General features: G+C 47.0%; 12 protein-coding genes across 12 annotated transcripts; 7 read left to right on the top strand and 5 right to left on the bottom strand.

Annotated features, from left to right (window-relative positions):
- Positions 1 to 642: 642 nt before the first annotated feature.
- Positions 643 to 1650, top strand: GGS22DRAFT_189263 (uncharacterized protein; the record flags this gene model as incomplete). The annotated part of the gene is made up of 1 exon (XM_047964825.1): positions 643 to 1650. The coding sequence occupies one exon, from the start codon at positions 643 to 645 to the stop codon at positions 1648 to 1650; it is 1008 nt and encodes a 335-aa protein (XP_047817967.1).
- Positions 1651 to 2408: 758 nt separating this feature from the next.
- Positions 2409 to 3104, top strand: GGS22DRAFT_189262 (PEBP-like protein; the record flags this gene model as incomplete). The annotated part of the gene is made up of 3 exons (XM_047964824.1): positions 2409 to 2628; positions 2685 to 2694; positions 2756 to 3104. 3 exons carry the CDS (start codon positions 2409 to 2411, stop codon positions 3102 to 3104), a joined length of 579 nt encoding a protein of 192 aa, XP_047817966.1.
- A 248-nt stretch (positions 3105 to 3352) lies between these two features.
- Positions 3353 to 4922, bottom strand: GGS22DRAFT_189261 (FMN-dependent alpha-hydroxy acid dehydrogenase; the record flags this gene model as incomplete). The annotated part of the gene is made up of 4 exons (XM_047964823.1): positions 3353 to 3622; positions 3679 to 4585; positions 4698 to 4749; positions 4808 to 4922. 4 exons carry the CDS (start codon positions 4920 to 4922, stop codon positions 3353 to 3355), a joined length of 1344 nt encoding a protein of 447 aa, XP_047817965.1.
- Positions 4923 to 5880: 958 nt separating this feature from the next.
- Positions 5881 to 7038, bottom strand: GGS22DRAFT_19439 (copper transport protein ctr4). The gene is made up of 3 exons (XM_047965497.1): positions 6624 to 7038; positions 6531 to 6561; positions 5881 to 6469 (listed from the first exon to the last, which is right to left on the bottom strand). The coding sequence occupies exons 1-3, from the start codon at positions 6663 to 6665 to the stop codon at positions 5988 to 5990; spliced, it is 555 nt and encodes a 184-aa protein (XP_047817964.1). The 5' UTR covers positions 6666 to 7038; the 3' UTR covers positions 5881 to 5987.
- Positions 7039 to 7499: 461 nt separating this feature from the next.
- GGS22DRAFT_19447 (ferric reductase like transmembrane component-domain-containing protein) lies at positions 7500 to 9910 on the top strand. The gene is made up of 2 exons (XM_047965508.1): positions 7500 to 7732; positions 7807 to 9910. The coding sequence occupies exon 2, from the start codon at positions 7836 to 7838 to the stop codon at positions 9822 to 9824; it is 1989 nt and encodes a 662-aa protein (XP_047817963.1). The 5' UTR covers positions 7500 to 7732; positions 7807 to 7835; the 3' UTR covers positions 9825 to 9910.
- GGS22DRAFT_164928 (HET-domain-containing protein) lies at positions 9742 to 12601 on the bottom strand. Its single transcript, XM_047961603.1, has 3 exons — positions 10062 to 12601; positions 9831 to 9954; positions 9742 to 9763 (listed from the first exon to the last, which is right to left on the bottom strand). Exon 1 carries the CDS (start codon positions 12397 to 12399, stop codon positions 10396 to 10398), a length of 2004 nt encoding a protein of 667 aa, XP_047817962.1. The 5' UTR covers positions 12400 to 12601; the 3' UTR covers positions 9742 to 9763; positions 9831 to 9954; positions 10062 to 10395.
- Positions 12602 to 12938: 337 nt separating this feature from the next.
- GGS22DRAFT_189257 (uncharacterized protein) lies at positions 12939 to 13370 on the top strand (the record flags this gene model as incomplete). The annotated part of the gene is made up of 1 exon (XM_047964822.1): positions 12939 to 13370. The coding sequence occupies one exon, from the start codon at positions 12939 to 12941 to the stop codon at positions 13368 to 13370; it is 432 nt and encodes a 143-aa protein (XP_047817961.1).
- An 850-nt stretch (positions 13371 to 14220) lies between these two features.
- GGS22DRAFT_19431 (glycosyltransferase family 15 protein) lies at positions 14221 to 15910 on the bottom strand. Its single transcript, XM_047965482.1, has 2 exons — positions 15235 to 15910; positions 14221 to 15180 (listed from the first exon to the last, which is right to left on the bottom strand). The coding sequence occupies exons 1-2, from the start codon at positions 15771 to 15773 to the stop codon at positions 14418 to 14420; spliced, it is 1302 nt and encodes a 433-aa protein (XP_047817960.1). The 5' UTR covers positions 15774 to 15910; the 3' UTR covers positions 14221 to 14417.
- Positions 15911 to 16267: 357 nt separating this feature from the next.
- On the top strand, positions 16268 to 17852 carry GGS22DRAFT_164922 (glycosyltransferase family 32 protein). The gene has a single exon (XM_047961602.1). It carries the CDS (start codon positions 16553 to 16555, stop codon positions 17681 to 17683), a length of 1131 nt encoding a protein of 376 aa, XP_047817959.1. The 5' UTR covers positions 16268 to 16552; the 3' UTR covers positions 17684 to 17852.
- Positions 17853 to 18726: 874 nt separating this feature from the next.
- GGS22DRAFT_194737 (uncharacterized protein) lies at positions 18727 to 19679 on the top strand (the record flags this gene model as incomplete). The annotated part of the gene is made up of 1 exon (XM_047965545.1): positions 18727 to 19679. The coding sequence occupies one exon, from the start codon at positions 18727 to 18729 to the stop codon at positions 19441 to 19443; it is 717 nt and encodes a 238-aa protein (XP_047817958.1). The 3' UTR covers positions 19444 to 19679.
- A 29-nt stretch (positions 19680 to 19708) lies between these two features.
- On the bottom strand, positions 19709 to 20973 carry GGS22DRAFT_164920 (glycoside hydrolase family 43 protein). Its single transcript, XM_047961601.1, has 3 exons — positions 20635 to 20973; positions 19982 to 20578; positions 19709 to 19928 (listed from the first exon to the last, which is right to left on the bottom strand). The coding sequence occupies exons 1-3, from the start codon at positions 20902 to 20904 to the stop codon at positions 19824 to 19826; spliced, it is 972 nt and encodes a 323-aa protein (XP_047817957.1). The 5' UTR covers positions 20905 to 20973; the 3' UTR covers positions 19709 to 19823.
- Positions 20974 to 24086: 3113 nt separating this feature from the next.
- GGS22DRAFT_189252 (carbohydrate-binding module family 13 protein) lies at positions 24087 to 24806 on the top strand (the record flags this gene model as incomplete). The annotated part of the gene is made up of 5 exons (XM_047964821.1): positions 24087 to 24168; positions 24234 to 24365; positions 24422 to 24557; positions 24605 to 24664; positions 24731 to 24806. 5 exons carry the CDS (start codon positions 24087 to 24089, stop codon positions 24804 to 24806), a joined length of 486 nt encoding a protein of 161 aa, XP_047817956.1.
- Positions 24807 to 24910: the final 104 nt, after the last annotated feature.

Genomic DNA, 24910 nt, shown 5'->3' with positions numbered 1-24910 from the left:
TACTCTGATAGGACGAATTTTATAACTATAGAAATATTCGTATAAATAAATATAATAGTCCACAATAGCTCTAATCAATTGGTGACATACGTATCTACCTACTCTCTTGACGTTTTGTCCTATACCCTCTAACTTATTTTATAAGCTTAGTAGATACCTGGCATATACTAGTAGGCAAAGCCTGAAGAATTTCCAGGGGGTTTTACTTTAATGAAGCGTACTTGTCGACGATGAGATATTTGACATGTCGGCTACTGTCTTTTAATATCGCCGTAATCATAGAAATTGAAAAGGAGCAAATATCGAGATCGTCAAGATACAGAAGTATCTTCAGTGAATTCTTGTAGCTTTCCATGGAGGTTATCTCATTGTTTTGGCTTAGACGTTTGAACGTATCGTAGGACTCGAGTTCGAAAAGAGAACTTACTCTCCCTACGGTTTCTTCATTGACGTATAAGGCAACCCGTCCCCAGACTATCTCGTTCAACCACAACGCCTATTCCCTTCCAAGGTCAAAATGTAGTTTTTTTCTTTTCTGTCAAGTGATTTCCCTTCGTACCATCTAGTTCATGCCCTAAACATGTAAAACCCGCATCTTCTACTTCCCCAATTTCATCAGCAACATCGCATTTACTGGCCGCGATGGCTTCAAACGACGACTCGAAGGAGTCAGATACCAAGAAGCCAGATGACAAGAAGCCAGAAACCGACGTGGTCCCTCCCAAGGCTCCTTGGTGGGACATGTCTGCCCAGAGAGTGAAAGTTAAGGAAATCCTACTAGACGCCGAATATTACAGACTCGACATCAGATTGCAGACTCTGGAGATTGTGCAGCATAAGAGAGACTTGTGTCTGCTGAAGTTAAACTTCGAGGCGCGTAAAGCGGAGATCAAAGCTGATTGCAAGAAGAAGTTGAAGGTCCTTGAGCGCGACTTAGAAAAAATTCAGCGCTCGGTTGACAAGCTTCATAAACGCCGCTTGAAAGTCGAACGAATCGCATCTAACAATGCGAAAGCACATGAGAAGGCCGCCGAAGAAGCCAAAAGCCAACAGTCATTCCCGACTATGTCCGTGGGTCCCCAAGAACTCCTAGACCTGGGACTTGGCGATCTCAAGACACTTGTCGAGGACAAGTTAGTCGACCTTGCCATAGAAGACGACGAGGCTCACGAGATATATACTACCACTCTCATCAGAGATGTCGCGGTCCAAGCGTCACGCCCGAGAATTTCTTCCTCCCTAGCACCGGTGCGTAAGTGGATGAATCCCAAGCAGAAAGTGAAACAACTACGCAAGCGATTCTTAGCAACGAGCGGACAACGCCAACACAAACGAGTCATCATCGAACGCACGAGTCCCCGCATCGAGATGAAGAAGAAGAAGCTCGCCGCGATGAAGAGCACCCGTCAACATTCCCGACTACATCGGACGGAAATGCTGTTCGGACCGAAGTTTTTCTATCGTCTAGCGAATGAGGTATACCACTGGCACATTAGCCCGCCTCGAGCGATGCTTGGGTACTTTGTGCGGAAGGCGTACTGGAAGCGATGGAATGGTGCAATCCCCGCTGATTATGTGAGAGACTGGGATTATATGATGAGGGACCTTGGCGAATATACGGCGGCCCTGAAGTGGCCTTGGAAGACTTAGTCAAGTCGACCCTACGAGGAGGATGGGGTTTTATTACATGGCTTGTGGTCGGTTCGGAGGTGTTCGATGGAAGCTTTAGCTTAGCACGCCTAGTTTTCCCTTAGGGAGGCTCCGAAAAAGCTACACGAGTAGCTGCCTCCGGTCTTGATAGTAACGCAATTCTTACTATAACTGCTGTTGTATTGGATAATGCTAAACCTCCCTAATGAGAATACCTACCTACCTACACATTATACCTGATTGGGTGCGAACACCATACGTAGGTACGTATAGGAGTGTGGGTTGATTGATTATCTAAAGCATGTTCTCCGAGGGATCACCTGTCTAGAGGTAAGTCAACCTAGTTACTAGATACACTTGGTACGAACTGCTCCCAAACGACATCAGTGATCGGCAGTGAGCTTCTAGTCCAGACCAGTGTATCTAACTGCCATTAATTTGCGGGGGACCCGCGTATGAGGCAATGCTTAGACCTAATTCGCCAAGCCGGATGATAGACCATGCACAAGAGGTGGCCGAGCCTGATCAGGAAAGTTCCCTATTTAGCCAACAAGCTTATATAAACGAGACGGCGATGATATTGGCTTATTGTATATTGCCAGTCCCTGGGCAATGTAGAGAAGCTCCGCATAAGCTATTGCGTGAGGGTCTAGTCTTGGACGGCGAGATAATATTTATACCCAACCAGACGCCTGGTGGCCACACCGAGAGTGTGGGTTGATGATTCAAGGTTATTATTATCAATATTTCAATTCAAGATGAAGGGCAACAGTATCTTATCCGCATTGGCACTTGCTGGCATTTCCGCCGCTCAGACTCCGTCGGGGTTTACTCCAGTTGTCGAACAGAAGCTAGAGGTCACCTTCGGAACCAAGTCAGTCACGCCGGGGTTGGCTTTCGCAAAGCCTGAAACTTCGAGACAGCCGACCATTGGGTTGAACGGTACGGCTGATGGTACCTATATCTGGATGTTAATTGGTAAGGCAACATCTCTTTTCAAATTTCTACAAACTCAGTTAGCTAATCGAATTCAGATCTCGATGCGTATGTCTTAACCCCTATATACCCAAAGCGCCGGGTTTTAACTAACTTGATATAATATCAGCTCAACCAACTTCGTGAATCCCGGCGCAGGTCAGCCTACCACTTACCTACACACCGTGATCCGAGACTTCAAGGCAAGCGGTTCCCCGTCGGCTGAGGGCATAACAACTCTTACATCTACGTCCAACACACCCGTAGCATGGTTTGCGCCAGCACCACCAGCGGAGAACCCCCCGCACCCGCACCGATACACGAATCTCCTCTGGGAACAGCCGGAGAACTGGGCGATCCCCGCTGCCGCTAGTCAAATGCTCCAGAGCCAAAAGACTGGCTTCAATGTCCCGAAGTTCATTACTGCGGCGGGACTTAAAGACCCTATTGCTGCCAACTACTTCAACGTTACTGGTTAAATGGAAGATGAAGATAAAGTCAGTAATTTGACGGAGGATTATAAGCGTAGAGATGTATATATGAGAGAGTATCGACTTGAACTTGTAAAGGAGACTTCGGGTTCGCTCGATAACTATCAAGATATCCACAACTGAGACAAGAATATTCCCTTTGTCGCTATCCTCGGTCCCTTTTCTCAGTGATGATACCAAGACGATTTGTGATGTAATTAACTTATCGATCAAGAAAATTCCATTCTTTGCGGCACTTAAGCCATCTCGGTGGTAGGAGGATAGTAACCTCCCTTAGGCAGCGAGTCGAGAGCATCGCGGTTGATCTCCTTCAAGTTCGGGTACCCCGCAACATTCATCAGGATATCGAAATCGGCCAGCAGACTCTTCATCACATGCCTCACGCCCTCTTCGCCACCAGATCCAAGGGCATAAACCCATAGACGTCCTATGAATACGAACTTAGCTCCAAGCGCAAGTGCCTTGAAGACATCGGCTCCGCTGCGGATTCCCGAATCGTACATGATCTGTACCTTTGTTAGCAAGCCCCTTATTTCACCCATGCAGATAGGTGACCACTCACATAAATCTTATCCCCAACAGCATCCACGATTTTCTCCAGCGCATCTAAGCTCGCAACTGCTCCATCAACCTGCCTTCCGGCATGATTCGACACCACAATCCCATCAACCCCCAACTCCACCGCCTTTTTCGCATCCGCCACACTCTGAATCCCTTTAATAGCAAACGGCTTCCCACCACTCAACCTCTTCCAATTCTCCATCAACCACGGAATGCGCTCCCAAGAAAACGACTGTCCATGCCAAATATGTCCATCAATCCAGCTCGCACCCACTTCCATCTTATCCCCTTCACCCCGCGGATCCAATCCCATCTCCTTAACCCTATCCACGAAAACCGGATCATTCAACCCCAAATCCCCCGCCCCGTGGTCGTGGTAGAAAGCGTAGTTCCCATGCATAACATCATCATGGCGCCACCCAAGCTGCCACGTATCGGTAGTCAACACACACGCCTCGTACCCGTTCTCCGCCGCGCGCTTCAGCATACTCAGCGCAACGCCGTCGTCCGGGCTCCAATAGAGCTGGAACCATCTTATCCCCATCCCTTCCCCTTTCCCTCCCTGTTCCTCTCCCCCATTTCCCTTCCCTTCCCCTTTCATTCTACCAGCATCATTCGCCCTCGCCACATCCTCAATCCCAAAACTCCCCGCCGAGCTCAAACAATACAGAAGCCCCAACTCCCCCGCCACCTTCGCAGGCGATAACTCTCCCGTCGCGTGGTATATGCGGTTTATACCGATTGGCGCGAAACCGATGGGAGCAGAGACGCGACGCCCGAAGACGGTGGTTGCGGTGTCCCGTGTGCTGGTGTCGATGAGCGTGCGTGGGATGATTTGGTGGCGGTAGAAGGCGGCGCGGTTGGCGTGGTGGGTTAGCGATTGCCCGGCGTTGCAGGAGGCGTAGTGCCTGGGGTTGGGGTTGGGTTAGCGGTTTGGGTTAGTGATTGGGGTAAGAGATGGTGTTAGGGTTGGTGTTGGGGTTGAGGTTGTGCGACGGGAGAAAAAGGGGTTGGGGTTACCATCCCGCTTGGCTGAGGCGCTCTTTGGCTGTTGCTTTGAGCTTGTCTGGGTCTGGGGTATTGGTTAGTAAATTTGATATGAAATATTAGTGAATTGGTTACCTAGGTACCTGTGTTAAATGGAGGATGTTTGTTTTCGTTTGGACCCCAGAATAATTCTCGTTGGTAGAGACTCCATTGAGGCGTGCTGCGCTGCTGGATGTTGGGGTTATTTGGGTTGCTCATGATGATGATGGGGGTTTCGTGTAACTGCACAAAATTTGGATGTTAACTTCTTTGCTGATTTTAATGTTTATTTACAAGAGTTCCATCTTGTTTATATTGATTTTATATTCCTTTTGGCATCCTTCGTAGACCAGGAAAGCTTCCGATCCACGGACCTAAGAAGATCGTCGATGACGTCGAGAAAATGTCATTGATTCGTCCGTGACACTTGGATATGATGCGGTAATAGAGTATAGGACAACAATAAGCAACGTGCAGCTATTTAACAGCCTCATTTTCGTAAGATGTCCTGCAATACTCCGCGATTAACCAATTGCGCTTTCCACTCAATTCTCTTCGTCTATACCCCAACCCCATACGGAGCCGCATCGCCTCCGAGACGGCGAGATTCCGAATAACTTCCAACCGAAGTTGATGATGACAACATAATAATATTTCCTAAACTAGGTGATTATGTGTCGTCTTATCCAATCATTCAGGATTAGATCGCGAATGGCTTCCTCGGTAGTATTCGGTTAGATGACGACCCCTCACATCGTCAATGTCTTTCAACGCACTTTCAAGAACGAGATGGCCATGGTCAACTAAGACAGATTTACCAACCCTGAAACTTCAAGGGTCGATATTGGAGCTTAGACTTCGATGTCGCTATTTTCTCGGGCTGTACATCTTTGAGTATTCTCCGAAATGCCATCCAAGTGATCGCCGTAAACGGCCTCCATCTCATTTCGCTGACATTCGGACATATAATGGCGTTCTATTAGTTGAAGATAGAACGGGTGACGATAGAATATCGAGAGCTTTCCATTTCTTTTGGGGGAGATGATATGATAGTACCTAGGTTAGCGGTAAGCATACGCGGCCTCATACTTTTGGCCATGCGGAGAAGGAAGGATAACAATGCTTACCTACCTAGTGTAGACTCTAGAGGGGGTTGATCTCACAAATGTCGCAGACGAAAACACAGTTGTAAATTGGCCATTCTGAATTATCGTCCATCGCCTGCTAAATCTAAACCAAAATGACATATTGGGTATCTGAACATAAATCCATCATCGTATCAAATCAACCGCAGCAGACTGATGCTTCCTCCAATCCCTCGGCTCCCTTATCGGGCTGGGCTTCATTCTCACCCCCAACAACAACCTTCGCAATCATCCAATCGCATAAGAACTTTCCGAACCCGGCTCCGATGATGATGCTTATTATAATATATCCATTGAAGGACATCGCTATTAACATAAGTATGTACGCGACACCAAAAGACGCAGCGTGTACGACAGAGCGGATCAGCTGCTGCAGGGGTGTGGCTCGGAACGTGACGACTTGCGGACCCGGAGCCGGCGCATCGGAACAGCACGAGCTATCTTCTTTCGATGCCCGGAATTGCGCGGTCGCATGTTGCCGGAATTGACGTAATATGAAAGTGTCGTATTCCTTGCCTAAGCGACGGACAAGCTCGAGATATATGACGAGGAAAAAGACACCGATGCAAGAGGCTGCGAATGCGCCCTCACTTTCAACTTGCCATGATTCGGCGAGGAAACCTGCGAGTTGTTAGACACCATCTCTGCCGTATTTCCGTGGAATATAGTGAGGTGGTCATACATGTACCAACGGTGTTCCAATTCCATGTCATCTACGATCTCGGTCAGTTGTTGTCCAGTCGGCTTCATTCGTATATGAATTAGTCACACTTACCGATTGGGAATAGGTACTGTTGCTGCTACTGCTCATATCCATCCTTGCGGTTAATATCGAGGTGCCGGCAAAATCTATATATTTCCTGTTGCGCTCGTGCGGAGGATGATATTAAGTAGCCCGTATCGAGTAACCTGCGATTGGTTCCGGCACTAAACAAACGTCTGCCTAGGTTTGACCTTGAATACTAGGTATGGATGGCAAAAGACTTGAACTCGATCTCTTATCTCTCCTCGTTTCTTATGTATATCTTTGAGGCCTTTTCTCCACGCGCGTCGTAGACAGCTGACGATGTGTTAAGCGAAAATGAGAGTATAAGAGCAAGATTTCGCTATTTAGGATGGTCGATATGGATATGGATATGGAGTTCGCAAGAGGGACTTATTACTTGGCGACAACCGTGCCAATCTGCCATCAACCAACTCCCATATCTTTCATCCTTTTTTAGATAAAGAACAATAAGAACCCCTCGTTCCTAGCCCCATGTGGCGGGTCGTTACGTATCCTTGCGCGTATCCAGATGATCTAGTGAAATCTGGGCAAAGTGGATCACATTCCCGATTATTTGACCCATCGGGTCGTTTCTTTAACGGGTCGTCGCCGCAACGGTTCATAAGTCTAACATTCCATTGGTCCTTCTGAGGCTATTATCCTTGTCCGCCAAGTCTTCTACGACCCCTGGAAAACGTGCTCAATTATTCTCAGACTTTTCCTTCAGAGGCTTAAGGTCCGGGCGACGTATGTTTCGTAACCCATCGTGGGATAGCAAAGGGTAGCATCAGACATCTGGATTCTTTGAGCAAGTTTCCAAGAAGATAATTAACGGAGAACCTTGACAGAACCTTGATAGAACCTTGATAGTAGCTAACTTCTTAACGAGCAAGATGAGGAATCAGCCCAAAGATGACACCGCGTTTACCCCGGCGCGCGGGTACGACCTTAGATCGGATAGATGGTGTTATCCTTAGTCCAGCTGGTCTCTCTCGTCCACTTATTATATCATCATCCCGTCGAATGATTTTTAGGAATGAATGCAGATCATCTCATTTATCGATCAACCTTTCTCGGGACATTTGACGGGAACTAGTCTGCATACCTCGCAGTCTAAGGTATTAAACAAAACCTTCCCGCTTCTCGGGTCCCGCCAGTCGCTCGTTCGTCATACCTGATTACCACCTTCTAGTTGTGTATCGTCAAGGCGAACTGCTCAAGATGGCAACCATGGAGGCCATGAAGAGCCGTCTGGTCGATCGCCATATCCAAGACCTCACCACGGCGAGTAACTTAGAGAAGCACTGGGGCTATGTCGACCGAGCCATCCCGTGTACGAATGATGCTGGATCGTGCGCCTACTTGGACGAGGTGTACGCGAATCATGACCTAACGATGGTCTACTCCGGAATATTCTGGTCCATAATCGGTGGCATTCTCTTACTATGGGCTATTGGAAGACGGGTCTTCCCATCCACTCGCGCCGATGAAGTGTTCGCGAATGTCGACAGCGAAAAACTGTCGAAAAAGATAGCGGAACGACGCTCAAGAATAAGAATGACGGTGGCGTCATTAACCCGCCGTTACTTATTACCCGACTCTGTGCGATCCATATTCGGCCGAACGACGCGGCTTCAGGTCATCATTCTAGCCGTCCTGACAAGCTACCTGTTCATATTCAGTTTCACCGGCCTCACGTACGAAAAATGGATCACACCAGTAAAGAAAAATCCCGGTCTATACAATACTAGAACGACTCTAGGCCCGTGGTCTGATCGAATTGGTGTTTTCGCCTATGCCCTTACGCCGCTCTCCGTTATGCTGTCGAGCAGAGAATCGATCCTCTCCCTGCTTACCGGCCTTCCCTATCAAAGCTTCAACTTTCTTCATCGGTGGCTCGGATATATCATCGTCCTTCAAGGAACTTTACACGCTATTGCCTGGACGATTGTTGAAGTCCGTTTATACCAGCCCCAGCCTGCAACCGCACAAGAGTGGATTGCGCAGCTTTATATGATTTGGGGAGTCGTTGCTTTGATCCTGCTTCTGCTCCTATTCGTATTGAGCACACCTTGGGGAATTCGTCTTACTGGCTATGAGTTCTTCCGTAAAGCGCATTACGTTTTGGCGATGGTATATATCGGAGCTTGCTGGGGACATTGGGCGAACCTGAAATGCTTCCTTCTTCCTGGACTAGCTATTTGGGGCTTAGACCGTGGGATCAGGTACTTCCGCTCGGCACTTATCCATTACCAATACCTTCCCGACGGATCGATGGGTTTCAAAGCTGCACATGCATCCTTGACGTATTTCCCCGATGCCGAGCATGGAGACATAGTGAGAATGGATTTCAAACACCCCCAAGATCCGTGGAAAGTTGGAAAGCACTTTTACTTGTGCTTCTCGGAATGCAGCATCTGGCAATCGCATCCATTTACGCCGCTTAACTTGCCGAAGGTGGAGAACGGGCTTGTTTCCCATTCGTATATTCTTAGAGCGAAGGGTGGCGAGACGAAGAAAGTTGCGCAACTGGCCGCGAAGAAATTGGCGGAGGCACCAAGTGCCACAACCCCCTTAATATTGTCGGGATCCTATGGAGAGTCGATAGTGGAGCACTTAACACCTGATGTTAACGTGCTTTGTGTCGCCGGCGGTACAGGTATCACATACGTTTTGCCAGTCCTGCTCGGCTTAATAGAAAAGAAGGAAGTGAAAGACCGAAAAGTACAATTGGTCTGGGCAATCCGAAAGAAGGACGACACACGTTGGATTGAAAAGGAGCTCAACGATATTCGAAAGGCCGCTAAGGCACACAAAATCGAAGTTCACATATATGTGACGAGAGAAGCAAGTACCAAGCATCTATCAAGCAGTGAAGATATATCCGAGAAGGAAGATGTGGTCGTAAAGGATGCCGGTGCATGTTGCTCCGCTGGTTCTTCGATCAAGGAGGTGCAGTCTAACTCAACCCTCGACGTCCAGAGGATAGGAGGGGAGGGATTCGACACACATCCCGACCTCGAAAGGATAGTAAATGAGTTTGTCGAGGGTACCATAAAAGGCTCGACAACCGTATATGCAAGCGGACCGGGTGGCATGATCAGCGACTTGAGGAGTGTGGTAGCATCTTGTAACTCAGGCGCAAAGGTCTGGGGAGGTAATGAGCGTTACGACGTTCGGTTGGTATGTGATGACCGACTTGAGTGGTAGACATACCCTTAGACAGTATGAATAAAAAAAGTAGAATGGTCAAAGCTCTCGTCAGTGTTGTCGTCGTGGAGACCAGATGTGTCAGGTGGTCAAGGCTCTCAGGCAGCAACCTATCACCTCCGAAGTAAACCTTATATACTGTAAGAAGTTACCAAATTTTCAAGAAATAAAATGGCGGCTTACCAACATAACCACCCAATGGTCGGTTTAGTTGATGCCTCAGATACGGACACTTACCCAATAATGTCTCTCTGGAATGGGAGGTCTAGGGTTCGATTCCTGGAAGAACCAGGGCCTGAAAGGGCAGTCGCAAAGAAATATCTGACAAAAGGAGGCGCAGAAGCTCAGGGGCCATACACCTGAGTCTGGGCCATGAGGACGGTTACTCGATACTGTTCTTTTTGCCTTTTGTTCTTCTGATGTATTTGCGATTTGATCATGGTGATGCATCCAGCTCAAGATCACGAGGCTTTTTTTACACCCACTTTCTCGTTTTCGACCTTCAGACTTTTTATCATCCCAATTTTAAATGATTCCACGATAAATCCGCAAGACTTTTTTTTTTCTCCCTCTAAATGATTTGAACCTCGTGAACCTCGAATCTTCCTAAATCGACCTCCACGCTTTTCGCCGTGGCCATCCCTATTCTCCGGTACGACCCATCGTCATTCTTATCGAGGACAAGTAAAAACCATTCATTATTTGACTGTGCAATTACCATTGCCCAACAAAATCGTGATTTCCGACGATCCAAATCCATCACGCAGCCGCTTAGTGCGCTTGACGCATCACTCGGAGAATCTGACTGTTGAAATGTCAACGTCCCAACATCATACTTCACTTCTTCCGGAGTATGATAGAACATCCGCGCAACTCGACCCCTAAGTGTTACTACCCCGTCTGGAAAAGCCTCCGTAAGTTCGTTCTCCCCAACACTCATCTTAACATCCAAGACCTCGACGACGAATCCTCCTACGCGCAGCGCCCAAAAGTCCAAGTGACCATCCAACGCCGCCCAACTCCAGCTCGGCGCGCGCCTCTCCGGCGGTTCAGCAAGCGTAGATATCCGATCACTCGACGAGATCCCCCAGACCTTTCTCCCAGGCACATGATCATAATGCGCACACCAAAGCAACCCCCTCGCCAAATCCTCTTTCCACAGCCCAGCAACATACGTCGCACCCGTCTCCTTATTCGCATTCCTAAACAACCCCGCCGCACCAGCAAGCGCAGGCAACTTATCCGTCGACACCGTAAACCTGCGCGTCGTATACTCCTGCAAAAGCTGATACCACGCATCCCAATCCAACCTTTCCCCCCGCGCCGCCGCAACCCCAATCCGTTTCCTAATGCGTAGAAACTCCGCCATAACATGTCCATCCGAGTCCCCCGTAAAATCCCTCCCATCCTCCGCCCTAAACAACGACCGACACTCCCAGAACACCTGCTCCTTCCCAAAATGCAGTAACCTAGACGCCAGCAACCGCTCCTGCATACACCACCCCCGCGAGACAAGCGGACAGGTAACCAGGTAGTCATTGAGTTCCGGCAACACCTTCTGCACCGCGTACTCCGCCCCCAGCACAGCCAGGGGCAGTCTATCCGGCTTCAAAAACCCAGCCGAGCTGGCTGGGCTGTCGAGCGCGGAGATCACGACAGCTGCGCCGGTGTACACGGCGCTCATGAGCCCGGCTTCGCGGACCCAGTCGGATCTCGAGTCTTGGACTATGCACAGCGCGTCGATCCATAGGTAGCGCAGCCCTAGGGCGCGGGTTACCGTTATTGCGTCTTTGAAGTTCTGGGGGAGAGAGGACAGGGGGAGCGAGGTTGTGCGGGAGGCGGCATTGGTGGTTAGGGTGATGCTGGGGATGGCGCCGCCCCAGCAGTGGCTTAGGGTTGCGTAGGGGGCTTTGAGGTCGTGGGTTTCGAGGAGCCGGATTTGGGGTGTTGGGTCTTCTCCTAGGTCGAGGACGCGGGTGGGGAGGACGTGGTCCGCGGGGGCGTTGGAGCAGTTTGGATGGTTGGTGCGGCAGTCTTGTTGCCAGTGGGATACCATGTTTGCGATATCTGATGGGGTTATCGTTGGGTTTACGGCGGGTAGGCGTCTGTATGTGTCGAGCCAGGGGACTTGCTCGCCTTCGTTTAATGGCACTCGCCGACATACTTTGAAGCTGTGGAGGGGAATACTCCCGATTTTACTACTACCCCAGGGCATTCTATCTAGGGAGTCACGGAAGCCGGCGCGGAAAACGCCTTTGGACTTATTTGGTCCTATACGGCCAGATGAGTAGAATGGGTACAGCCCTAGCCAGCCTTGGTGAAGAGATTCATCCATAAGCGAGAGGTCTGCGTGCAAGACATTGCAGAGTTCGCATGATTTGGCGCTTTGTGCAAGAGCTGCGAGGGTCTCATGGTGCCGGAAAGCATCGCCCCAGGGACCCCATCCTGAGCCTATTGGATGCCAGCGAGCTGGGTAGGCGTCTTGACTGGTAAAGTCGAAGGAGAAAATATCGCTGATGAACTGGTGGCAGAACTCGCAGAGTGATCCCGTAATGGTTATTGGTATTGGGCTCATTTTGAAATAAGTTAAGAGGTACTTATTAGAAAGTTCCCTTTAAAATCTCTTGGAGTTTGTGAAGACCGGGTTTATGCCCCTTATAACATAGCATTATGTGCTGAAGTGGACTATGAAGTGTTATTCATGAGTTGATATTTTCCTCTCAAATTTCCAAATTGTTTTAAACGGTAGAGAAATCATATATTAATAGAAATGCTACAACAGTGATAAGGCATAGTTTGTTGATATTGCGGACATTGAAAATAATGAGACTTCGATCCAGTGGCTGCTTACTTCTCAGCTTTGTCAGCTCATATCAAAATAGGGGGGCAGGAAGGGTTAGTAACACTCCATGGAACGAATATTACTTACAACTTGCATAAAGCCAATTCCGCCTGCATATCAATATACCGAGGCACGGAGAACTTCCGCCGTCTACCCCACTAAAATTTATTTTCACATTTATGATTTTCGATCTCGTCCCCTCCATCCTCTTTCTCACCCGCAACCTCAATCAAACACACTCAACTACCGAGTCACTCTAATCGCAACCCAAAATGCCATCCGTCAAGAACCCCAACGGGCCCTCGAAAAACCGGCTCGTAGCGCGCGCAGCCAAAGCCCGCAAAGCGAACCAGAAGCGCGTAGCCGGGTCTTCGAACAAGAACAACCGAGTCGCAAAGGCAGACGAGAAGCGGGGTGCGCGAACGGGACTATTACCGACGAGCGGGCCGAATGCAGCATTGAGCGCAAAAAAGAGGCGCAAGCTAGAGAAGAAGATGGGGTATGCGCTGAAGCGGAAGATGGAGGCTGATGGGGAGGTCGAGATGAAGGGTATGTATGCGATTGGTTCCCTGGTGTACGACGAGTGTAAAGGGGAGGAAGAGGAGAGATTTGGGTTGCTGACTTTGGGTATAGATGTTTCTCAGGAAAAGACGAAGAAACCTGCGGATGAGGACATGGTGATTGATTCCGAGAATATCTCATAGACGATTGGTTATGGAACTGAAGCACAGGTTGAAAGTAATTCGTACAACGCTTCGCCTTGGATTGTACAGAGGCTACCTCGAGCATCACTGCATGACGGCCTATGCGAAAGAATTCGGCGAATTAGTCGACCTTGTGAAACCCTTTCCTCTTCCAAACAGGGGAAGACAGCTTCGGCAACCTCATCCACATCTTAAGATAATCCACCCTACCAACAGTGTTATATTTGGCGACGTGGATAAGAAGATCTGGGAATTAGGGTTCTGTGTGACCAGACTCCCGAGGCATGATCGAGAGGGAATTTGGAAATCGGTGTACCGCTTGCTACTCGGCACCTAATTTCGCGAGAGTGCTATCTGTACTCCATACATTTACGACGTTGAGTATGAGGCCAAGGGCAGGGAATATGTCCTTTCAATACACCGAAGGTGACAATCGTCATACACCAAGCACTATTGATAGTAATGTCAAATGAAACAAATCCGGCGGATCCATCCCCAAGTGGCCACTTCTCGTCCAAATCATCTGTGAATTCGTGTGTAGATGACCCTTCATCCTTTGCAAAGGTCCTCGATTACTTTCTTGTCACGCGTAAACTTTCGGCTAGCTTGGCGGAAGTTGAGCGTAGGAATATATTCAAAATCGTCCCTCTGTAAAATCTCTTTTATTATGATATACATCGTCTTATAGATATAATATGTTATCTTCGTGTCCACATATACAATTCGTTTCCCCTAGAACTCGGAGCGATTCGCATTCGTCTAAGTCGTGTTGGGTAAATAATAGGTACCTACCTACATTGTTGTAAGCTAAGATTCGTGGAACACGTCGGGCTATTGCTGAATTTCCTTAGGGTTCATCGTCATTAGGTATCTAATAAGAGCTACTTTGCTGCTCTGTAGGTCTTTATTCTAGCCCCGTGGTCCATTGCGAAGCTGCGAGACTTGCAATATCTCCTAGTATGCTTGTAAAAAGTTTAGCGATTAGAAGAGTCTCTTCGAATATGTCCTGTAAAGGTCGTCTGGAGTAGTATCGATTAGGTGTTATTTTTAGAAGATGAAGCTGAGGAACCAGGTGGACCAAGGACGGTGCGCTGTATTAGGTGCCTTAAGTTTATTCAAACAATAAGTAGCATGGTTTCTGTTTCGGCGACCATCGCAATCACAACGGCAGCCGACACCCCCTGGGATCTCATTGGCCCAAGTCTTCTGGACCTCGTTTAACGCTTGCGACTCGGGCAATTGGCCCTCTGGTGCGTTGGCTGGACATTGATAATACCAGTCGTGGCGGTATCCAATATCAGCGAAGTGGTGTACTTGATGTGGTTCGGCAAGCATATTCACGGCGAGTGAATGGACTGCAGCGTCACCCCACCTTTCAAAGTAGAATCCGCCGGTGCGTTCAAGATGCTGGTAGAGATCCTGATATTTAGGTCCGCGGAAGAAATCGAGATCGGCGATCTCGAAGTTGCTCCAATAGTGGCAAAGATTCCAACCATCCCCAGAGCTATCGCGGTGTGAGAACCAACTCAGTAGACTACGGAACGGCCAGGGCATCCAAGACGCATCTACACTCGCTTTCCACAGTGTGGTGCTAGGAATGCCCTGCTTTTCCTTCCAGTCTGACACCTCTCTGAAAAGGCTAGGGCACGTCCGTTTCTCCTCCCAGAGCGATATCGTAAACCCGTACACTTTTTTATGGCGGGCCATTTCGACAAAGGGGTCGTATGTAATCGAGCAGGAGAATTCGACGTCTGGTTCCAGTCGCCAATACCATTTATACTTTTTTAGAGCTTCGATATTGTAGAAACTCCTACACCGCCAATCTTAGCAAGCCTCAACTTCACAACAGAATAGGCGAACCTACCCAGAAAAAAAGCGACACATGTGATGGTATGTCTCCTTTCCAGCGTATAATATTCCACGATCGCCTTGATCTTTTATACTCGCTTGAGCCACGTCCTTGTCCATCCACGACGGGAACGTCCATTCTTCTTTCGGAACGGATTCGAAGAAAGTCGGTGCGCTAGTGGTGGCATTCATGAGGGATATGAATTCTTCGCTCCAGGGCTCATCATTAAGGAACACGATCGGGTAGCGAAACCAGCGGTTAAAGCGCTGCTCGATGCTGCGGACGGAACGGGCCGCTTTCTCTGCCTCCTGGTTGCGCGCGAGCATGACGATGGCAGCATTCTCACGTGGGGTCTCAGGCGGTGTCGCCGGCGGTTCCTGACACGACTCGTAAAAGGGAGTATCGAGTTCGCGCGATGGTACAGGTACTCGGTAGCGAGAAACGTGAAAGGAGACTTCGAGAAGACATGCGACACCCAGGACCCAAAGAACAGGCGACTGAAGCCATCCTCCTCTTCTCCTTCGCAGACGCTGCAGCCGGTGCAGCAGCGACATTCTAAAGAGAAGATTATTGGCTGGCAACTATGGCCAGCTCATGAGTGATATTTTCAAATCAACAATTCGAATCTTTGTCACGAAGCCATTTACACACTCCCTTGATTGTTGATTTCCAGTTCAAATTTAAATGTAACCTTGATTTTTTTAAGTCAAGGGTGTCCCTTATTAAGAAAGTTACGTAGCTACCTGTCAGTGTCGGGCGAATTAGTCTGTTTTTAGCGGTGTTGTGGCACGTGTATCTCTGTAAGACCCCTATTTTAAGCCGAACTTTGCTGCTCCAGGGCTGTCGGTCTGCAATTCTGACGCGTGTCTGGAGCTTACACCCCGTTACAATGATAAAGCGACATTTCATATGATGTATTCCTGCATGATTTCGAATGTACAGCCCCACCAGTACTACGTATGATACAGGCATCAACCTTTAGGTAATAGCTATGACGGATCCGTAGAAAGCAGGAGCTACTTGATTCAATGGTTCTTATTAAGCATTAAGCAATATCAAATCTTAGAACTTCCCATGTTCAACATTAAACTTCATCACCCTAGACCCCAAGAAAGAGGAACATTGAACGATGTTGTTTTGCTAATAAAATACATACCGTTTCATTAACAGATACAAGAGCCGACGCTAGCGAATGCAACCGCGCGTCCGTGCTACATAGTACAGGGATCGCCAAGACCGCCGTTTTTAGGACCCTACCCGTCTCCTTGGTAGTTTTTTCGGACTCGTTGGGGAGGCGCCTGAAAGTTGTTTCTTACCTTACAACGCTCCCAGCATGCATTATGACATGGGATTGCTACGCCGCCGCCGAATTTATTACCTCGTTCCCCTCGTCTTCACCTTCATCCTTCTCAGTCCTCCCCTATGGCCATCCGTAAGACAGTTCGGTGATCACGTACGGCAGACTTTGCCGTTCGCCTACCAATGGAAAGTCCAAGAAGATTTCGTGCCGACCCAACACGAACTCGACTGCCTCCATGGCAAAACCCCGAGATTGAATACCGGCAGCGATGAACAAATAGAACCGATCCCGAATCATGTCCATTTCATATATGGCCTTAGCAATCCGTATAACAAACCTAGTGCCGGCACCTTCGACTTCCTCTGCTACTTAGCTATACGGAGCGCAATTGTGGGAATGAAGGCCGAAAAGATTTCGCTCCACTACACCTACCTCGCAGACCCGCCATCCCCCGAACCAAATGCGTCTCCTTTATCAAACCCGTGGATCCGCCATTTAAAGGATGATATTGAATTAATATATCATTCACCGGAAGAGATGGCCGCGCTGAAGAGTTCACCCGATGCGACCTGGCAAGCCGCCCATGTGTCTGATATTCTCCGACTGAAGCTACTTCAAGAGCAAGGCGGAATCTATATGGACATGGATGCTTTTGGCTTCCGACCCTTTACCAATCTCCTCAAGTCACCGCGCGATATAATATTAGGTCACGAAGGTGGAAACCGCGGAGGTCTGTGTAACGCCATCATGGTTGCCCGAAAAAACAGTTCTTTCATAGCGAGGTGGCTTAGGGAATATAGCGGCGCGGATCTTTCGCAGGAGTGGAACTATCACAGTGTTGTTCTTCCCAAAGAACTTGAGTTAGAACACCCGGACGAGGTCTGCACGTTACCTCCGAATGCTTTCTTTTGGCCGACGTGGACTTGGAGCCATATCGAGTTCATGCATGAACAGCTGAGCTCGGACGAAGCTCGCAAATGGGCCGCTGAGATCGACAAGAATGGTGGTAGTCTCTACGAGGACCAGCTCGCTTACCACGCTTGGAGTCAAATGGCTTGGGAAAGGCATCTGAGCAAGCTGACCCCCGAGGTTGTCAGGAAACGTGACACGAGGTTCAACATGCTTGTACGGGACTTTTTACAGAGTGACTTAGGGCGATCGTGATGATACTGGTCGGATTGGTGGAAGTAATGTTATAGGGTTAAGAAGCGTGATGTTTAATGAGTGATTAGGGTTTTACCTGCTGTTTGTATAAAATTAGCATCCTAAGGAGTTTGGCCAGTGGTGCTTTTAGATCATAATACAGTTATGTTTCTTGGATGACCATTCCGAATTGTTTCTCCAGGCTTCCAGATTTCGATACGTAAATAATTCGCTTGAAGTTCTATTAATCCATAGTAGATATACAGTAACCTGGTTATTTGAGCAGGTGTCATGCCATTGAAATCAATCGTCGCAAGACTACAACTCCACCATAATCACCTATAGGCGTCGCGGCAATAGCCCCCTAAAGCTTACTAGCGCTGAGTTATAATTGGCTAGATTTCACACTTCACTCTTAAAGATCACTGTATAATACATCCCCTAAGAACTTTAATGCCCTAATACCTAGCAGGGCAATCTCACTATGATATTCCGCTTTGTACCTATAAACTAGCCCTGTAGGCTAAATTTGCTGAGACAAATCCGCTAATTCAAATGAACAAGCGGTACATAGATATCTAATAGCATTCATCTTTATACTTGATTATATTATTGTCCGCATCTACAAGAAATTTAGTATAGATTTTTCGGCACTTGCACACCACATAAAGACCAGCACTGCGCGATCTTTGAGATGCTTCCGTGAATGGCTTCCTTGGGCAGTAGTGAACTTTCAACATTAGCAATTTACCTGAGAAATCAGTTCGGAATTGTCCTCTACATGAAGAGATCCACGGGTCTTTGATCACCTAGCCCAACACAGCTCAATCGAACAATACCTTTATGACCTATCTTGTTTTTGGTGGTTAGCAAACGCACAATTGTTTTTATTATTGGTAAACTAAACAAAGAAACAGGTTCTTTCTTTGATTATTATTCGTTTTCGCGGTCGAAATCATTCAAAAGCAGTTGACGAACTTCTCGAAAATCGCAACAGCAAACCTCATTGCATTCTACACTACCACAACTAAAACTAAGAAACCCTATACCCATCATACTCCAAAATGGCAACTCCTTCTAGGGATATCGTGGTGTCTGTCACCAGTAAGATGTCACATCGATATACCTTTGTCCCGAAAGGAAATCCCTACATGACTCTGAACTGTCGAAGGAAGGCACGCGAAGAGGATTATGACGTCTATGTCGTTAAAGATTCCAAGGGGAAGTCGTTGGGGCTTCGTGTGCCAACCGCCATTTTCGAGCAGGTTCAAGAGAAGTTCGAGCAGACACGTGAAAAGCGAGCTCAAAGCGTGAAGCGAACCGACGAGAAGGCGAAAACTGAATTCTCTAACTCGGTTCGCAAGCAGTTCCCTAAGATTCCTGCTGAGGATGTGCCGAAAATCGTGGAGCGGGCGATGGAGAAGCACAGTGGACGAATCGGCCGGACCATGACGTTGGGTATCGGTGAGAAAGCGCGGTTGGGCGTTCGCGCTTACATCCGGCATAAGTACACCGAGTACGACAATCTCCTAAAGAATGGCGTGTCTAGAAATGAGGCCCGAATTCGGATCTACGAAGTCGTTGACAAGATTGTGTCGGAGTGGGGGGGATCATTTCAAGAGGAAATCCCCAAGACGGTGGATTACTCGACTGACGATGTTGGTAAGAAGCTTGCCCAAAGGACTAATCTGAAGAACAGATTCGCTATGAAGTCTCGACTTCGTCTTCGCAAAATGAAGGGGAGATCTGAGAGATCTGCGAGCGCGCCGCCGTTGTTGTAAGGACTGGTCCTATGCTAGATCCAGGTCATCGACTACTTGCTAATTTGATCTTGATAATCGTAAGTACGAGCAGGTAGGTGTCTCTACTATCAGGTCTTGCATGTATCCATGAAGCTATGGGTAGAACCACTACCAGTAAGTCTACCTCATATTTCCCAGTAATTTCATCAGCACCTATGTTTCAACTTTGATTATCCGCGGATTGTTTCGACAGCACTGTTTCTATCGTAGCTTCTGTCCCTACCTACCAACAAATTAATAAATATCCTATGAAGTACCGTACTAGAATTGCTACTAATATCGAAAATAATAGAAATATATATGTGAGTGAATTATTTACAGCAATATGTTCAATTGTGATCCGACAAACCCCCTTAACCTTAGACTACAGGCCAACCACTTGAAAAGTTGATGGTATTCCACCCGAACCGCTTCTGACCATCCGCATAACCAATCGTAGTATCAACATAGTGATAATAGAGAATCTGCGAAACATTAGCGATGGTTCAAGGATAGAATTTAGAGGTATTTCGCTCACAGGTCCATGTTTGGGGTCATTGTACACTCCTTGACCTCCTGGTCCGTAGACAGTTCCATGAGATTGGAGAACAACAGTTCCACCACTGCTAGTACAAGCCTTGCCAGCAGAATCCACGTACCCTCCAGTCGCAGAGGTAGATCTGCAAACCATGATCTTGTACTCATCACCCGCTGCCGGCTTGCTTGTATCGTAACCGCAGCACTTGCCTTTACTGAAAAATAGATAGTAGTAGTTCCCGTTCTTGAATACGAAAGCACCCTCTTCATCAGTTTTAACAGAGTCATAGGCGACTTGGTAGGTGGAAGCGCCGCTTGCTACGGAGCTGGGTGTGCTCGCCATCGGTACTTGGTAGATATTCTTCCAAAAGCTACCGAATGTGATGAGGTAAGTACCGCCAGCATTGATGAGATTGGCATCGATCGCATTGTATGGCTTGCTGGACGAGGATTGGATTCCAGTAGATCCAAGGTCCGTCCAGGTGCCTACATCTAAACTAGAGGATGTTGCGACTCCAATAGCAGAGTTCTGGACGCCGAATGTGCTGACGGAGTAGTACAAGTAGTATGTACTACCCACCAAGGAGACGTCCGGTGCCTATTCCGTAGAGGTTAGTAGAATATCGATGTGGCTCAGCGATAGGATAGACGTACCCAAAGATCTTGATTTCCGGCAAGGTTTATTTTGGAGCCCGAAGGGAGCGCCGCACCTTTGTACGTCCATGGCCCCGTGATGTCCGGAGCTGTGTGAACTGCGATCTTTCCGCCCGTAGAAAAGCGGAAGTAGGTTCCATCTGATCGTCGGATGATAGACGGGTCGTGCGTATTCGTGCAGGTACCTGAGCATGCGCCAGGGTTCGCGTACCCCGACACGGCACCGAGAAAAGGCAGGAAGCCCAAAATCGCGGTAGAGATCCACATCATAATCAATTTCAGCCCTATCACTATTGCTCGATTCTAGAAAGAGAAGTTCTTGGGACAATCGTATATCTGATTCATCAGAAATATATTATCATTAATATACATGTTGACCGGTAACCTCGGCGGGCATCATAGACCCCATGCCTGTGGACTTTCTTAATTAGGGAATCTGGGTATCCAGTTCACGGCCTTTAATTGGAGGAATCATGGCTGGGATTTCACCGTTGAGGAGGGTCTCATCTGATATGCGCACCAGTCAACCAGTAACTTTAACGACACAGCACTTTTTCCGTAACGACACAGCACCTTCCTAATCGGGCTTAGTTCAGCCACACAAATAATCTGCCACAGTGGCTTTCATCGCATCTAAAAACATTAAATCATTAATTTTAGCTTAGTGTATTATCGCTTCGTTTAATTGGTCAAATGACTCGGGTCCGCTTTTTATCAGTTAATGATTGGTCCTGATATAAGTTTTGAGTACTTTGAAGACTATGATTACATAAGCTAGAAGCTGCAGCGGGGTTCATTATGTAATATTCTAATGTCCCATATTGATTACATAATATTTTACTTGAACTTCAATAATTCTTTAAAAATAGTACTAATAATAATAAACTTAGTATCGCTCTATAGGCCTCTTTTCAGCAAATCTAATGATGTAACTTTTATCTAAGTGCATCAGCCTTTCGAACCTGTATCAGGGTCTAGAGTGGACAGGTGAACATTTTGATGGAGTCACGTGACACCCATCGAGCTCAACGCAGTTGCTTATTCATCCACATACACTTCAACGATTAGTTCAACAATTATATAATCTATGAATATATAACTTATATCAATCAATTCATCTCGTCGCGCGCTATATTCCCATATCATTCAATTACTTTTTCTATTTTGTAATGAATTCTTTCGCAAAATTTCAAGATCAGTATCGCAGTGCGCACGCTTATTGGCTGAAAATAAAAGTACACAATACAAATTAGAGTTAGTATGTGAAGCTAAACTGAAAAGGTGCAATTGTGCCAGATTAGGTACTAAGTTGTTGTGTGGCTGTACTAGGCTCGATTAGGAAGGTGCTGTGTCGTTACGGAAAAAGTGCTGTGTCGTTAAAGTTACTGCCAGTCAACGACAATAAGTTGGAATTACGATTGAAGTTATGAATATCGATATCTAGTTCGACAATTTCAATTTAGGAAGCTCTTATGCATTACGATTCTGTACCCATTCACTCCCGTGCTTTAATAATGGCGGAATTTCCAAGTAGCCCCGCGGATGCGGATGAATTTCCATTCCCCTCACTTTCTTGGCGTCGATCCGGAGACCGGGCAATATGCAGATATAAAAAAGCAACTCAAACCAGGTAACTGTGACTGTGAGGTGAGACCTGCATACTTACGAAGTAGTACTTGAAAATTGAATCGTGATTCTGTTCACTTGCCATGATTTTGCAGGGTTTGTTAAATTGATGAATTTAAGTTAATAAACACAGGATGAACTTTATTACGTAATCTCGTACGTATGTCTACCCCATATATTATAATTACCCCTTCTCCTCTTGGAACATAATAATCTTAGAATTTTAAGTGCACGTTTATCGGTATGAATAGGAACAGGAATTCTGAAACATTATTCTGACTGCATTAGTCTAGTTTTAAGACATGAAGCTAATTGCTTTTGACTAGATACACATACTATGTGCTTTCCCTTCCGATATTAAGGTTACTATCGCCTTTCTGATCAGATTTGTCACAGTCAGTACAAATGCCTTTAGAATGATATATGTTAATGGACGAAGCTGAGAAAATGTATTGTTCCTAAGCCTCATGTATGACGTACCTAGTATTGACGCTGAAGACGTCCCTAGAATGGATTTCTATTACCACATATGCACCAATCAAGCAATTCTGCGAGGTATGGGGAGAGCTGAACACAACGTCGATCTTTGACACGAGCATCACAAGGACGAATGAAATGTCTAAATGTATGTATAGGTTCATTTAATATAATTTCTAATGCGGATTTATCATGCCACTCAATGGCCAATATTATTCATAGGAATGACTGATGTCTGTTTTTGTTCTTTATACCATCCAATGAGCATCATCCTCTCTATCGAACATTTCCAGGCGATACAGGTTTCAAGTAAAGATGAAGCTCTGCAATATATGATACTCTGGTTACATTATAGGTAATTTTGACGTTGATAGGTTCATTAACCGTTCATTAACATGCGACTTGAAAATTCTGTCCTGTATCAAGCTGTTAGGTGGACAAGAAGATATGCGGGTAGGTACTACTTAGGTGAGATGTTTTCTCATATATATCAATGACAGTCTTGGAAGGCATCAATACCTACCAGGTAGGTAGATTTATGGCGATCTATTATTCTCGGTGTTTGATGGGGGGATGCATCTACTCAGTCGAATAACTCTCACGGAATTATCATCAGAACAGACCTAGTAAGTATCTACCCAGGTTGTGGGTTGTAGCCCATTGTGTAGCTACTATTAAGGTGCAGAGCATAGGAAATAGACTTGAAAATGAGCAGTCACGGTACACAAAGGCGATCATATGGACCGTATGAATGAAGCCAGAAGGTATGTTGCTGTATCAAGTATCAAAATGAATGCTAAAAAGTATGCCCAGCCGAGCATGTTCAGCTAATATCTCGATAATATGCCCTCCTACGTCTTTAATAGGTTATAAGACGCCTTGTAGGGTTGCGGAACCAAAGTAATAGGCCTCTCGTATGGCCAATATCCATTCGTTAATCTCCATACGCCGAGAATATTGAAAATAATCGTCAGTTTCCTCATCACTTGATCATCATTTCATAACAAGAGGCTGGCACACCGCCATTATTATTTCTCGCGACTTGGAGAGGATGCAGCGATATATGTATGATCAGCTTTCAGCTTCGCTGCATGATACTCCTGAGCTTCTTTCGGATCCTCATGCAAAGAATCAACATATGTATCCGCCGATGAAAATAGCAAAGATCTGAGCATAGAGTGTGTAAGTCTATGAATCTCATATTCCAAAGTCCCTGCCCCATCGTGTATATAATCCCGTGAAGTCCCCGGTTCCCTTTTAATATAACCTACACGATAACAACAAGACAAACACCAGAATCAACAATCTTCCAACAGCACCACTATACACATTTCCAACATCTACACATCATGGCATCCTTCCAATCCCTAGACGGTGCCGTCGTCAGCTTCCTGAACTATGGAACTGGCACTGCTATTGATCTAACTAAAGGTAAAATTTCCTTCTCTTCCCCGCCCCTTTGCCTTTCGTGATAAATACCTAACCATCGTGTGAAGGGGGTAAACAGGATGGCACACCTGTCATCGGGTACGAATACCACGGTGGAGAGAACCAGAAGTGGAAGCTTCAGAAAGTAGACAAAAGCACCGTCTGGCCAACCTTCACGATCCGAAATGTGCAGGCCGACAGTAAGTAAAATCTCTGTCATAGCTAAAATCGGGGTTTGAGATTGACATCGTAACAGCCAACCTGGACCTCTACCAGGGTGGAAAGGAGGACGGAACTAAGATCACTGGCTGGGCAGGTCCTGCGACGGAGAATATCAATTCTCATCAGCTCTGGTACTTCGTCACCGCTGATGATGCCGGTACTGTGTTTATGTACGTCTGTCTTATCCCATGAGAATCCCCATTGCTAACGTGTGTAGGATCCAAAACGTTGGAACTGGCACCTTTGTCGATCTCCTCAATGGCAACGCGGCCAATTCGTAAGTTGTCCTAAAGCACTACCATGAATCTTTCTTGAATGCAGAATGTTGACCTGATCGGAATAGGACTGAAATCTCGGGCTGGGGAGGATACGTGCAGAACAAGAACCCCCACCAGCTTTGGCGCGTCGTTCGCCACTGAAATTTCCCACAATAAGGGAACGTGGTTGCGTCTATCTTTGTCAGAAGTAGAGACCAAAGATTCACGATAATAGGAGAGAATGAATGTCGTGTCAGGAGAATTGA

Source organism: Annulohypoxylon maeteangense (assembly GCF_022496945.1).
Source record: "Annulohypoxylon maeteangense strain CBS 123835 unplaced genomic scaffold GGS22scaffold_10, whole genome shotgun sequence".
NCBI classification, from domain to species: Eukaryota; Fungi; Ascomycota; class Sordariomycetes; order Xylariales; family Hypoxylaceae; genus Annulohypoxylon; species Annulohypoxylon maeteangense.
Note: the sequence above shows the minus strand (reverse complement) of the source record. Positions and strands in the feature narration are given on the sequence as shown.

Coding starts and splice junctions, on each gene's coding strand:
- GGS22DRAFT_164928 (XM_047961603.1), bottom strand. CDS start 12,399: ATGAGCCCAATACCAATAACCATTACGGGATCACTCTGCGAGTTCTGC.
- GGS22DRAFT_164922 (XM_047961602.1), top strand. CDS start 16,553: ATGCATTATGACATGGGATTGCTACGCCGCCGCCGAATTTATTACCTC.
- GGS22DRAFT_19431 (XM_047965482.1), bottom strand. CDS start 15,773: ATGTCGCTGCTGCACCGGCTGCAGCGTCTGCGAAGGAGAAGAGGAGGA. Junction 15,181..15,234: donor ATGTGTCGCTTTTTTTCTGG/GTAGGTTCGCCT, acceptor TTGGCGGTGTAG/GAGTTTCTACAATATCGAAG.
- GGS22DRAFT_19439 (XM_047965497.1), bottom strand. CDS start 6,665: ATGGATATGAGCAGTAGCAGCAACAGTACCTATTCCCAATCG. Junction 6,562..6,623: donor ACAGTACCTATTCCCAATCG/GTAAGTGTGACT, acceptor CCGAGATCGTAG/ATGACATGGAATTGGAACAC. Junction 6,470..6,530: donor TTGGAACACCGTTGGTACAT/GTATGACCACCT, acceptor AACAACTCGCAG/GTTTCCTCGCCGAATCATGG.
- GGS22DRAFT_164920 (XM_047961601.1), bottom strand. CDS start 20,904: ATGATGTGGATCTCTACCGCGATTTTGGGCTTCCTGCCTTTTCTCGGT. Junction 20,579..20,634: donor CCGGAAATCAAGATCTTTGG/GTACGTCTATCC, acceptor TCTACGGAATAG/GCACCGGACGTCTCCTTGGT. Junction 19,929..19,981: donor ATGACCCCAAACATGGACCT/GTGAGCGAAATA, acceptor AATGTTTCGCAG/ATTCTCTATTATCACTATGT.
- GGS22DRAFT_19447 (XM_047965508.1), top strand. CDS start 7,836: ATGGCAACCATGGAGGCCATGAAGAGCCGTCTGGTCGATCGCCATATC.